At 41.9% G+C, this 14,665-nt stretch overlaps 1 protein-coding gene across 1 annotated transcript in view; it reads right to left on the reverse strand.

Moving 5' to 3' along the window:
- Window positions 1-14,665, reverse strand: part of LOC124868063 (envoplakin-like) — a 35,325-nt gene that overhangs the window by 9,984 nt on the left and 10,676 nt on the right. Inside the window, exons 9-15 of the mRNA XM_047364861.1 lie at window positions 14,080-14,175; window positions 13,867-13,977; window positions 8,269-8,415; window positions 7,967-8,121; window positions 7,772-7,869; window positions 7,485-7,657; window positions 49-224 (exon numbers count right to left, since the gene is read on the reverse strand). Of these exons, the coding sequence (XP_047220817.1) occupies window positions 49-224; window positions 7,485-7,657; window positions 7,772-7,869; window positions 7,967-8,121; window positions 8,269-8,415; window positions 13,867-13,977; window positions 14,080-14,175 (956 nt within the window). The remainder of the gene's footprint in view (window positions 1-48; window positions 225-7,484; window positions 7,658-7,771; window positions 7,870-7,966; window positions 8,122-8,268; window positions 8,416-13,866; window positions 13,978-14,079; window positions 14,176-14,665) is intronic.

Here is a 14,665-nt window from a genome sequence, read left to right on the forward strand (position 1 = left end):
GACAAAACTTTAATACAGCTAATAATAATACTAAAAACATAAACTTACTTTTTATTGTATAGATCCACCAGAGCGGCTAAAATGTCATACTTGATGCTAGCAGCACTGAGCTTAAGTGGCAGTCCAGATGAAGTACTGCTGGGATCTGTGGACAGCAAAGGCTGCAGGTCAGCCTGTGCTGTCTGAATCTGCTGTTCCAGAGCCTTCAGTGCCTCGGCAGCTTGCTGTATAAAGCACACATAATTTTGAAGAATTGTTGTTGGTTTGTTTGTTCATTCCAATGCCAATCCCAGTACATGTAGTAGTCATATTATATTGCATCTAAGAGACTACTCACAAAAAGTGAGGAATACTTGTCTTTCAGCTGAAATTTATGGAAGATGTAAAACGTTCATGCTACTGCGATAGTACATCATGAAAGTAGGGGTAAATAAGTAGCAGAATACAATGGTGATTTCCTCAACTCAAACAATTTAGTGAAACAAAAGCCAACAACAATGGTGTGTAGACGACAACAAAAAATGTCAATGTCTCACTAACGTGTCATATACCCAAGAGCATCAATTACAGCTTGACATCGACATCTCATGCTGTTCACAAGTTGACTCCATTCGAGGTACCCCAGCATCCAGCAGCCGTTCCCTAATGATGAGACCTCGATGAACTGGAACATTGGCATGCATGAAGATGACATTAAGTCTGTGTTGTTCATTCAGTGGCACAATCACTGGATTATTGATGTTATTCAGGTTGTACGGGCTCTGCACTGTACCATTCACAAAGTGTAGGGCAGTTCTGAGTTGACTAGACACACCTTCCCTCACCCTAACACCACCACCACCAAAGGCTCATCTGGTGACAACAGTGGCTACTGCCTAGCACTCTCCTTGACATCTCCAACATCATTGGCTGCCATCATTTCTGCTCAATGTGAATTGACTTTCATGAGAAAACAGCACTGAGGCACTGGTCCCTCATTCTGCGTAAATGCTCCCTGGCCCATGCAATACGATTATGCCTGTGCCTGGTGGTGTGGTCAAGTATCCCTGCAGGTCATCTAGCACACAGATTACATTGATGTAGTTGGTTTTAAATGGTCTGATGTGACATTTGGGTGCTTCTCATTGTTCTTAGGTGTGCCTACAGTTGAGTGGCATCATTTGGCTCCGCAGGACACTCTTCACCATTAAGTGGTCATCAGTGTGGGATCTGGCTAAAGGACATGCCTTTCTGTGACTCTTTCAGTCTCTCTGTTGCAACCTGCTGCTTACACTCTGTGACACTCTAAGCTCAGTAGCCACTCTGTCTCAGTGGCCACTTTGTCTAGTATCAGCTGGTATCAGCTGGTAACCAGTTCCTCGCAATGACGAGGAACTGTTGATCAGTTGTTAGGTGTCGTCTTGGGCTCATGATGTCAAAATGTGAACAGCTTGATGAGGAGGACTGTTTAAATACCAATTCTGACAAATTAAATCCAACTAATAAAATTATTTTTTTTTACACATTTTTACAGAAATGTGAGTTACTAATTAGTTCACAATATATATATATATATATATATATGTAACTATATAGATAGATATATGTAGTGTGTGTGAGAAACTCACATTAATTCCACCCATAGTGATATATCTCCAGTGTTTATTTATGGTCATTTTGATGGTTGTGGCTTATTGCTAATAAAAATCTTTTTTTTTTTGTTGCTCTGAAAATTTTCTATATTAAACCGGACCAAGAAAACGTCTTTTGATTACACAAATGTAAGCCTACTAATATGTTCATGTATTCTATCCTGGTGCAGTCAATGACGAAATCAGTGCGGCGCGAACACTAAAGTGTTAAGGAAGCCCAGGCTACTTTAATAACATCCTTCAGCTCGTTTGCATGGTGTCTCTCATCTTCCTCTTGACAATATTTCATAGATTCTCTGTGGAGTTTAAATCAGGCCAGTTTGCTGGACAATCAAGACATGACAACAAAGTCAATCATCAACCTCCTGCCTAGGGTGTCCTGGTGCCAAGTGCACTGATGAACACCCTTATGCTTGAACATGGTGTTTATTATGGACAATCTGTGACTAGCACAAAAGTCCAATAATGAAACACCATTCGGATTCAGATCCGGGAGGCCATTCTTCCCAATCACACCTCTCCAGGTGTTGTTTCCCACATGGGCATTGAAGTCCACCAGTAGAATAACGGAGTCCCCAGGAGGAGCACTTTGCAGTACCCCTTTCAGGGACGCCGGGAAGGCCAGGTGCTCCGCACTACCGCTTAACCCGTAGGCCGAAACGACAGTCAAGAGACCTGTCACTGACCCAAAGGTGCAGGAATGCGACACTCTCATCCACTGGAATAAATCTCTCCACGAGATGGAGTTGTGTGCTTACTCATGCCCAAAAACAAAAGAAAAAAATGAAACTGATGACATTGAATTAATTGACAGTTTGCTTATGTCAGTTTTAAATGGTATAGCACCTTACACAGATATAGAGGTCTATCCAGTCTCTTGTAAAAACATCGGGTTGCACTGCAGACCCCTGATCACACATTGCCAATCACTCGTGCCCATCTGTGCACTTCCCACATCCACTGTTACAAAAGTGTTTTGAAGGTGTGGTAAGTGCTGACAAAGCTACAGATGGAACTCAATCCTTCTTTCTTAATGATTGAGTCTTAAATGGTGTCCAGTTGTTCTTCCTAATACTGATTGGAATGTAGTTCAACAGATTGTCTTACCCTCTATTTATCACCAACAGACTGGATCCTTAGCCCCTGAAAGCAAATGGTTAGGACATTTGGGAGTAATCAAAATGTATCAGCTCATCATAAAACATGCCTACTGGCCTGGGTTAAGATCAGATGTGGCTCAATTTTGTCATAGTTGTCATATTTGACAGGTAGCTGATAAACCTAACCAGACAAAAAACTTTTTCCATTTCACCCAATATCTGCTGTGGGGGAACATTTGAACACGTTATTATAGACTGTGTTAGTTCTGCCCTTTAACAAGTTACCCTGAGGCAATCCCACTGAGTTAATAAAGCAATAATTAGGATTTTCTCAACATTTGGCCTCCCTAAAATCATACAGACAGATCAAGGTACAGATTTCCAGTCAAAACTCTTTAAACAAGTTCTCAAAGAATTAGACATACAGTGTGCTGTTTCCAGCGCTTATCATCCCAAGATAATAGTCACAAGGTGTGTTATGATTTGGGGTTTTTTGGTTTCAGGTTTTTTCCTTATATGTTTTTCACTGCTCAAGTTTTGAATCATGCTTTTGTTTATTATTTTTCTGGTCATGCTTTAGTCTTGTTCATGTTTTGTCAAGTTTGGTTTTGTTTGTATATTAGAGTCTTTGTTTTTACTGCAGCCACGTTTTGTTCTGTCTGTCAATTAAATTTGTTCGGTTCACCTGCTAAAAAGTTAATCTGTCTCCTTGCTCCACCTGGTTTTAACTCCATATATACACACCTGTTCAGTTAGTCGTCGCGGAAACATTTCATGCTCAAGTCTTGTTTTTTGATCATGCCATGCCTGTCTTGCCTGCCCGTTTGTTTTGTTCCTGCCTCCTGTAGTGAGTGAGTTTTTTGTTATTAAACCTTTTTTTTCCACTTACCATCACGCTGCCTGCTCGTCTGCATTCTGGGGTCCTATATCTTGCAAACCATAACAAGGTGCTTTAGAGCACTGGCATCAGACGTTAAAGTCTAAGCTGTGAAAATACTGCTTTGACGTTGAGAAAAGCTGGGATAAAGGCATACCTTTTCTGCAGCTTGCTGTTCAGGAGGCCACCCAAGAATCCGCAGGATTTAATCTGGCTAAGTTAATGTTTGGGCTTACACTTCATAGTCCACTAAAGGTTTTCAAAGAGAAACTTTTAGACTCAGACACTTTCTCTCTACATAACATTTTGGATTTCGTCTCCACATTTTGTGAGCGACTACATTGTTCATGTGCTGTTGCGAGATAGTTCCTCTGTGATTCTCAAAAATCAATCAAGAAATGTTATAATCAATTTGCTTTTACCCTTCACTTTCAGGTTGATGACAAGGTTTTGGCATGGTTGCCGGTTTTTGGGTCTGCTCTTGATGTAAAATATTCTGGTCCTTATTAGGTTTGTGAGCAGTTGAATGAATCAGATTATGTAATTAGCACTCCTGATTGGAGAAGGAAATCCAGTGTGTGACATGAACATTTTGAAAAATAAAAAACTACACCTCCATCTTCTTTCATGTTATTTCCCCTTTTCCATGGCTGAGCTGGGTCATGACAGCACCTTTTCCTACAACAACTTTTACTTTCACTAATCTTTCTATTAACATTCTTGGATACAGCACTGTGTAGCCAGCTTTAATAGCAATTAATTTTTATGTCTTGCTCATCTTGTGGAGGAAGTCAGTGACTCTCATCTGTTAGCTGTGTATTTTATTCCGTTGCAAAGGTACATCTAGTATTTTGAGAGGAGGTGCAGAGCACATATCCTCCCTTTATGCAGATGACCTCCTGCTTTATGTTTCCAATCCACCCCAATTGCTTCCCTCGGGTCTAGCACTACTCAGTCAATTCGGCAGTTTTTCAGGTTATATGTTGAACATTAGTAAGAGCTAACTTTTCCCTATTAATGATGCAGAACGGACCTAAGATTTCACTAACTTTACCTTTATAGTGGTATCAAACAAGTTTACCTATGCAGGAGTCACAGTCACCAGAAAATATAAAGACTTATTTAAAGAAAACTTTACTGTACTATTTAATCAGATCAAGCAATCACTGTCAAAATGGTCACCCCTATCCGTGTTCCTGGTAAATTCTGTTAAAATAGTTATATTGCCTAAATTTATGTACATTTTTCAAACTTCTTTCAGCAGCTGGACTCATATTGTCATATATATGGCAGGGTAAGCGACTTCGCCTTTTATAAAACGCATTTACAAAAAACTAAACTGCAAGGCAGGCTCGTGCTGCCAAATTTCAGTTTTTATTACTGGGCATCAAACTTGAAAAATCTTGTTCATTGCTCCTTTTGTCATTACCACCCTGATTGTCCTGACTGGGTTGCACTAGGGCTAAACCTATATAACAACCTCATTCGTTTGGCTCTCGCCAGCTCTGCTTTACCCTTACATTCCGTTGGATCATTTAATAACCCTATGGTTAGACATTCATTGAAAGTATGGATGCATTTTAGGAGACAGTTTGGTCTCTGCAGTTTCTCTGTCTGGAGCCCTATCACCACAAATCACCTTTTTAAACCATCATTTATAGATCCAGGCTTTCAGCGTGATCCAGAAGTGGTATCTTTTGTTTTAGAGATTTGTTTATAGATGATACTATGGTATTATTTACACTGCTGAAAGAAAAATTTGATCTCCTGAGTTCTGACTTTTACTGTTATCTTCAAATACAGCATTTTATTACTTTGCAGTTGTCTAAATTCTCTACTTGCACAGAAACAATCGACAAAATTATGTTATTAAACCGATTAAAGAAAGGTCTTATCTCGAAATTGTATAACATCATGTTGGAGCTTAAAAACCCTTAGATGGATAAATTTACGATGGATTGGGAAGAAGATCTAGGTATCCCTATATCTGATGATACATGGGTCTCTGCTCTTAAACTGGTTAATTCATCCTAACTGTGTGCTCAACATTGGTTAATCCAGTTTAAGGTGGTACATAGGACCCATATATTCAAGGTCAAATTGCCTTCTATGTATTCTACTGTTAGCCCACTGTGTACCAGATGTAACCTTACAAAGGTGTCTCTCTACCATAAGTTTTTTTTCTTGTCCTCACCTCAATAACTATGGAAGGAAATACAGGGGTTGGACAATGAAACTGAGACACCTGGTTTTAGACCACAATAATTTATTAGTATGGTGTAGGGCCTCCTTTTGCGGCCAATACAGCGTCAATTCGTCTTGGGAATGACATATACACGTCCTGCACAGTGGTCAGAGGGATTTTAAGCCATTCTTCTTGCAGGATAGTGGCCAGGTCACTACGTGATACTGGTGGAGGAAAACGTTTCCTGACTCGCTCCTCCAAAACACCCCAAAGTGGCTCAATAATATTTAGATCTGGTGACTGTGCAGGCCATGGGAGATGTTCAACTTCACTTTCATGTTCATCAACCAATCTTTCACCAGTCTTGCTGTGTATATTGGTGCATTGTCATCCTGATACACGGCACCGCCTTCAGGATACAATGTTTGAACCATTGGATGCACATGGTCCTCAAGAATGGTTCGGTAGTCCTTGGCAGTGACACGCCCATCTAGCACAAGTATTGGGCCAAGGGAATGCCATGATATGGCAGCCCAAACCATCACTGATCCACCCCCATGCTTCACTCTGGACATGCAACAGTCTGGGTGGTACGCTTCTTTGGGGCTTCTCCACACCGTAACTCTCCCGGATGTGGGGAAAACAGTAAAGGTGGACTCATCAGAGAACAATACATGTTTCACATTGTCCACAGGCCAAGATTTGCACTCCTTGCACCATTGAAACCGACGTTTGGCATTGGCATGAGTGACCAAAGGTTTGGCTATAGCAGCCCGGCCGTGTATATTGACCCTGTGGAGCTCCCGACGGACAGTTCTGGTGGAAACAGGAGAGTTGAGGTGCACATTTAATTCTGCCGTGATTTGGGCAGCCGTGGTTTTATGTTTTTTGGATACAATCCGGGTTAGCACCCGAACATCCCTTTCAGACAGCTTCCTCTTGCGTCCACAGTTAATCCTGTTGGATGTGGTTCGTCCTTCTTGGGGGTATGCTGACATTACCCTGGATACCGTGGCTCTTGATACATCACAAAGACTTGCTGTCTTGGTCACAGATGCGCCAGCAAGACGTGCACCAACAATTTGTCCTCTTTTGAACTCTGGTATGTCACCCATAATGTTGTGTGCATTTCAATATTTTGAGCAAAACTGTGCTCTTACCCTGCTAATTGAACCTTCACACTCTGCTCTTACTGGTGCAATGTGCAATCAATGAAGACTGGCTACCAGGCTGGTCCAATTTAGCCATGAAACCTCCCACACTAAAATGACAGGTGTTTCATTGTCCAACCCCTGTATTTATACAATATTTTTTGTATTCAGTGTCAAGCTGGACCCAAACCCAATAGCGGGTCTTTTTGGGGTCCTTGAGGGCATTAATAGGTTAAGCACTGTTTTTTTAAGTTTGTGAAACTCAATAAATATATTTTTGAGTAAAAAAAAAAGTTCACTTTTTAAATAAAATTATTGAAATGAATAAACATTTAAGAATATTTCACATTATGGCGATGCACCTGTATTATATGTGGAATTAAATGTCACAGTCTGCATCAACATGGTATAAAATGAGAGTGAAAAAATGTATGAACACAAAGCCACTTTTTTTCCTCAATGCACTAATTTGAACTCTAAAAAGAGCAAATGCCTTCTGAGAATTCCCCTATGTAACCGTCAGTGTTTGTGTCGGCTCACCTCCTGCGCTTTCAGCTTCTTGGCCAGATCTCCAGCTGGATCGCTGCGGCTCACTGGTGTTCGCAGTTGGCTCAGCATGCGCTCCTCTGTATTGGCCAGGTAAGTGTCCAGCTGGTCCAGCTGCAGAGACAGGGTGGCTACTTTGGGGTTTGGTGTCGCTGAAGAAACTGGAGCTGAGTGAAGAAACAGTGAAGTTATCCTAACTGATCTGACTGTATGTAGCCATGGAACCTGAGACATGGCTTACAGATCTGAATCAGGATGGTGAAGAATTGAAAGACAAATACCTGACTGTTGAACTTTAGGAACATCTAATTTGTGATTCTTCAGGGATGCTGCCAGAGCTGCTCTCCTTTTCTTGATGTCTGCCAGCTCATTGCCCAAACTGAAGACAAGCGCAAAGAGAGTGGAGCGGGTAAGTATGATATTTTTTTACCAATCAAAACTGTTCTTTGAATACCGGGCAGCTTTCCATTACTTACAGCTCTACTTTATCAATGGCATCAGGATCAGGAGGTGGGATCAGGAAGCAAACTCCTGGGAAGGTTTTTTTTGCTCCATCAGCTGAGATAACATCCCAGTTCTCGTTGTCAGAGAAAGACTTCAGGGTAACCTTTTCCCCTCTAGCCAGTGAAGTCTAATGATGGAAAAATAAAGTTAAATTATTGTCCAATAAGATCTGAAAATAATAATCAGACAGAACAATCGCCGAAAGAATCTCAAGAAACAGACAATTTTCTCTCTATTGTGTTAAATAAACATTTCACAATAATACATGTTCCACCTGGTCAGTTTCCCAGTTACACAGGGACTCCACTGCTATGGGCCTGGTGGAGGAAATACGACGCAGCTTCAGAGGATAGATGGTTGCACTTCGTCTCCTCAGGTCGGTCAGTAGCCGCTCACAGTTCTGTACACTATTTTCCTCTCCCTGGTTAAAAGCAAAGTCAAAACATTATTTATATACACTGCTCAAAAAAATAAATGGAACACTTAAACAACACAATAATATCCAAGTAAATCAAACTTCTGTGAAATCAAACTGTCCACTTAGGAAGCAACACTGATTGACAATCAATTTCACATGTTGTTGTGCAAATGTAATAGACAACAGGGGAAAATCTTTGGTTATTAGCAAGACACACTCAATAAAGGAGTGGTTCTGCAGGTGGGGACAACAGACCACTTCTCAGTACCGATGCTTTCTGGCTGATGTTTTGGTCACTTTTGAATGTTGGTGGTGCTTTCACACTCGTGGTAGCATGAGACGGACTCTACAACCCACACAAGTGGCTCAGGTAGTGCAGCTCATCCAGGATGGCACATCAATGTGAGCTGTGGCAAGAATGTTTGCTGTGTCTGTCAGCGTAGTGTCCAGAGCCTGGAGGCGCTACCAGGAGACAGGCCAGTACACCAGGAGACGTGGAGGAGGCCGTAGGAGGGCAACAACCCAGCAGCAGGACCGCTACCTCCACCTTTGTGCAAGGAGGAACAGGAGGAGCACTGCCAGAGCCCTGCAAAATGACCTCCAGCAGGTCACTAATGTGCATGTGTCTGCACAAACGGTTAGAAACCGACTCCATGAGGATGGTATGAGGGCCCGATGTCCACAAATAGGGGTTGTGCTCACAGCTCAACACCGTGCAAGACGCTTGGCATTTGTCAGAGAACACCAGGATTGGCAAATTTGCCACTGGCGCCCTGAGCTCTTCACAGATGAAAGCAGGTTCACACTGAGCACATGTGACAGACGTGACAGAGTCTGGAGACACCGTGGAGAGTGATCTGCTGCCTGCAACATCCTTCAGCATGACCAGTTTGGCAGTGGGTCAGTAATGGTGTGGGGTGGCATTTCTTTGGAGGGCCGCATGGCCCTCCATGTGCTCGCCAGAGGTAGCCTGACTGCCATTAGGTACCGAGATGAGATCCTCAAACCCCTTGTGAGACCATATGCTGGTGTGGTTGGCCCTGGGTTCCTCCAAAACACCCCAAAGTGGCTCAATAATATTTAGATCTGGTGACTGTGCAGGCCATGGGAGATGTTCAACTTCACTTTCATGTTCATCAACCAATCTTTCACCAGTCTTGCTGTGTATATTGGTGCATTGTCATCCTGATACACGGCACCGCCTTCAGGATACAATGTTTGAACCATTGGATGCACATGGTCCTCAAGAATGGTTCGGTAGTCCTTGGCAGGACAATGCTAGACCTCATGTGGCTGGAGTGTGTCAGTAGTTCCTGAAAGATGAAGACATTGAAGCTATGTACTGGCCCGCCCGTTCCCCAGACCTGAATTCGATTGAGCACATCTGGGACATCATGTCTCGTTCCATCCACCAACGTCACGTTGCACCACAGACTGTCCAGGAGTTGGCGGATACTTTAGTCCAGGTCTGGGAGGAGATTCCTCAGGAGATCATCCATCGTCTCATCAAGAGCATGTCCAGACGTTGTAGGGAGGTCATACAGGCACATGGAGGCCTCACACAATACTGAGCCTCATTTTGACTTGTTTTAAGGACATTACATCAAAGTTGGATCAGCCTGTAGTGTGTTTTTCAACTTTAATTTTGTGTGATACACCAAATCCAGGCCTCCATTGGTTAATAAATTTGATTTCCATTGATGATTTTGGTGTGATTTTGTTGTCAGCACATTGAACTTTGTACAGAACAATGTATTCAATGAGAATATTTCATTCATTCATATCTAGGATGTTTTATTTGAGTGTTCCATTTATTTTTTTGAGCAGTGTATATTTACTGGTGGATGCATTAAGAATGACTGTTAACTGAATAACTGGTGGCACTTATTTTAATTATTAACTTATTTAAGAGAAATTTTAACCATCTGCGGGAAAGTCTGCAGTAAAGTCTTGAGATCCTCCTGTGACAGAAGGATGGCTTTCTCTTCATTGCTATTAGTTAGGGCTCAGAGCAGAGCTGTCTTAAGGGCTGAGGTGTTACATCCTGCTGCCATCTGCTGGGTTTCTCCATAGTAGTGTGCAGTTACTCATTTGGACAGATAGGAAACGCATGTGTTGACTCCTACTAATAAATGCTAAAAAGGTATGGTCAGTATAGACTGGGATTGTGGTCACTGAAGATGAGATAGCAGTTTGAGGAAAGGAGGAGTTTGGTTCCTCATCTCCTCTGCAAATACCTCCTTGTCAGGATGTGACATTTTGGACTCTGTGTTTTTTTTTGTTTACTAATTATCATATTTCTCCAGCCCCTCTGGTTAGGTTGTGTTTACTTATTGTTTACATTTTGTTTGTTTACATCCTAGTCCTTGTGTTCTCTGCTTCCCTTCCTGTCTGTTCAGTCTGTGTGGTGTTAGGTTTCATTACTCTGTAATCTGGTTTGCTTTATGGGTTTCTTGTTCGTTCTTAGATTTGGTGTTTCTTATGTTCCCTTCAGTTTCTTAGTTTCCTTCAGTTCATGTTTATCCCTGATTCTTATGCTTTATTTTTATCTTTGTTTTATAGTTTTGTTTTAGATCTGCTCGGTGTCTTGTTAATTACTTGTATTAGGTTCACCTGTTCCCTCTGCCTTCCTGCCTCCTTGCCTCACCTGTCCTTAGTTCCTTTGATTACCTGCCTTTGTTTTCTCTCTGCATATTAGTTGGTTTGTTTCATTATGTTTTTGTGGGTTCCTTGCGTTACAACTCGACCCTTTATCCTTGTCCCTGCCTTGAGTCTCCATGTTCCTGCAGTGTCTGTAATGTAAGTGTTTGGATCTCGACCCTGTTCAGTACCTGCAGTGTTTTTGTTACGTTTTGACTTTTTTGATTAAAGCTGAGACTGCCTTTTTGAAATGCTGCTTCCAAGCTCTTGTCTGCGCTTCGGTCCACTCCAAAACCCCACTGTGACACTCCTGGACCTCCACTCAGAGGCCTTATAAATTCCCATACATTTTAATTTTTCATTTGCAGAAAAAAGGTCCTTAGCTATAGAAATGTGTGGAAATGGAAATGTGTTTGATCAAATATCTTATATAAAAAAATGGTGGGAATTATTTATGTAATGTATTCTTCAGTAAATGCTCACTGATTGGTCTTCATCATTGCTTACTGATGAGGTCTTTAGATTTCTTGAGGTCTCTAGAGCTATTCAAGCTTATCCATGTGGACTACAATGCTAAGCTTAGCTGAAACTGACATAATACAGTGTTACAATGGTACCAAAGGCTAAAAATGCATATAAATATACAGGCCTGTGATGAGACAACCCTTCTTTAAGATCAAATGTACTTTTTATAATACAGTAAATCTAACTCAAACACACCAACTGTAGGTAATTTTTAAAAATTTAACATGGCTTTAGAATTAGGATATTTGCTGCCTCTCGTTCGTTTGGCCAATTTTAACCCCTCAGAGCTCATCCAGCTCAACATCCACTGTGCAGCATCCTCCCCTCCTGCAACAGCATCTTCGCCTTCAGCTGAGGAACCATGGCCTGAAGCATCAGGCACCATCTTCAGCACCACCTTCAGAATCAACCTCTTCTGTAGAGTCTCCATCATTACCTTTGTCATTGGCATCATAATCTCTGCCCCCAGAGATATGTTCTCCCTCCTGGCCACACCTGAAGCCTTAAAGTGATTATCTCCAAATTCTTGTTGCTCTTGTCCAACAAGGGGCCCCTGGAGGTTCTGGCTCCATCTGAAGTTCTTGTCTCCAAGTTTTCCAATGAGGGAAGCCCTGATAACTCAGCCTCTAGTAATTGTGCCCAAGTTCTCGGAGGATACCTAGAATGGTTCTCCTGCACCTCAAGTCATGGTTCCTTCAGGAATTCCACAAGTGAGTCTTTGCCACCCCCTGTGTCTTCCACATCAGCCAGAGATGTTACATGGCTGACTTTCACCTATCTAGGATCCTATGGCCCCTGGGCAGGCCTCCAGAGCTTTTTTGTTGGTTTCACCTAAAAAGTAGCTCTCCTGCTTAAACTCTAGGTCAAACCCCACAGCTGCTCCGTTGCTGGCCTCTGCAGCTCCATCGCTGGCCTCCAGACCTCTTTCGCTGGATCGGGCAGCCCCCGGGTTATCTGCAAGAACACTGTGCCTCATCAGGGTCCAGACTTCTTTTTTGTAGGCCTTCTTACAAAGCCCCATCCACTGACCCAGTTTCAGATTGTTTTTTGTTTATGTTTTTGGGCCCTTAAACCTGGTAACCACCCTGAAGGTCTCCATGAGACTTTGTGTTTTGTTAGTAACCAGAGTTCTATCTTTTGATCATTTTGGGTTGTGATTGTTTTTTTTTTTGTTTTTTTTTGTTAGTTTTGGTGTTACATACTTTGCTGCTTTACTCTTTTGTTTTGAGATTTTAGTGTTGACATTTAGCTTTTGGTTTAGTAAGATCCTTTTAGATCCCTGTGTGTTCATTTCCATGTGCTTTAGTCATTTTCCTTCATCTCCTCAGTTCAGGTCCTCACTCAGCTGAACTGCATACTGCATACAGATGATAAGCATCATCTGGTGTCCATGTCGCTGATCACTTTATCAGTCGATATAAGCCAGTCAGTTTCTTTACCTCTTCGACAGCTCTTTTGTTACCTGCCATGCTGGTTTGGTGGTCCTCCTGTTTACCGCTGCTTTGTTGTTTATTGTTATTTACCTGCAGTTTCTCTTGTGCCTGTTCCTTGTCTTTTGCATGTTCTTTCAAAACAAGACTCATGTTCTCTTGTCTGTGCTTGGGTCCAACTCCATCAGAACTCTGTGTTTTATCAAGTGTACCAATTGAAAGGAAACCCATTTAGATGGATAAAAGCACTCTGAAACAACAATGGCTCCTAATGAATTGTACAAAAATCGCAAACTACGATGATAATGATGTTCCCAATGTCAAATTGCCTTAATTGTTTCAGTTTTTACATGACCACATTACCAGGTGTTTTACAATACCTGATATTTTGAAAACCATAAATCATACATTATCTTTTGGTGTTTTGTAGTCTTGACAATAGAAATTAGATCCACCAAAACAACCATAAAACCATGACCTCATTGTTGTATACTGAAACTTGGCTTTTTGGAACTGTTCCAGAAGGAAGTGTTTGTTTCTTTTTACCTCATTGGAAAAAAGATGCAGCTCAGCGGTCTTAATCAGTGATTCCAACTCCAGCCCTTAGAAGCCACTGTCCTACAGATGCATCCCTGTCCCAACACACCTGAATCAAATAAATGGCTCATTACCTGGTCTGTGCAGAAGTTGATGAGATGTTGAGATAATTCAACCATTTGAATCAGATGTGTTGGAACAGGGATGCATCTCAGCATTGCCGGATGGTATATCCGAGAACTCGAGTTGAAGAACCCTGCTCTGAACTTCTCTGTTTTTCACCTGTATATTCCCTCCCTCTACCTTCTTGTTTTTCTCTTACCTCCAGCTGCAAAAGTGTCTCTGAGTTACTCTTCTTGCCGACAGACTTTGGGTCCAGGGTGCTGTTGAGTTGAGTCAGAGTCTCTGACAGCTGCTCAGAGTCCATTTGGTACTGGAAAACAGTACAAACATGTTGGACCACTAGAAAATATGTTCAAACATGTCCATGTAGCGTCATATCTTCCTGTTACTTATTTTTAATATTTTTGCCTACCTTTTTGAATTCCTCCACATTGTCCAGATGTGTTTCCTGACAAATGCAGAGATTAAGGAACTTCTGCCACTCATTTCTTACAGCATCTATTTGGGCCTTAAAGTAAAGAATTAACCTGCATTTAATATACTGTATATTCAACCAACAATATACAGGGGTTGGACAATGAAACTGAAACACCTGGTTTTAGACCACAATAATTTATTAGTATGGTGTAGGGCCTCCTTTTGCGGCCAATACAGCGTCAATTCGTCTTGGGAATGACATATACAAGTCCTGCACAGTGGTCAGAGGGATTTTAAGCCATTCTTCTTGCAGGATAGTGGCCAGGTCACTACGTGATACTGGTGGAGGAAAACGTTTCCTGACTCGCTCCTCCAAAACACCCCAAAGTGGCTCAATAATATTTAGATCTGGTGACTGTGCAGGCCATGGGAGATGTTCAACTTCACTTTCATGTTCATCAACCAATCTTTCACCAGTCTTGCTGTGTGTATTGGTGCATTGTCATCCTGATACACGGCACCGCCTTCAGGATACAATGTTTGAACCATTGGATGCACATGGTCCTCAAGAATGGTTCGGT

This window comes from Girardinichthys multiradiatus, chromosome 5 (assembly GCF_021462225.1).
Source record: "Girardinichthys multiradiatus isolate DD_20200921_A chromosome 5, DD_fGirMul_XY1, whole genome shotgun sequence".
Taxonomy (NCBI): Eukaryota; Metazoa; Chordata; class Actinopteri; order Cyprinodontiformes; family Goodeidae; genus Girardinichthys; species Girardinichthys multiradiatus.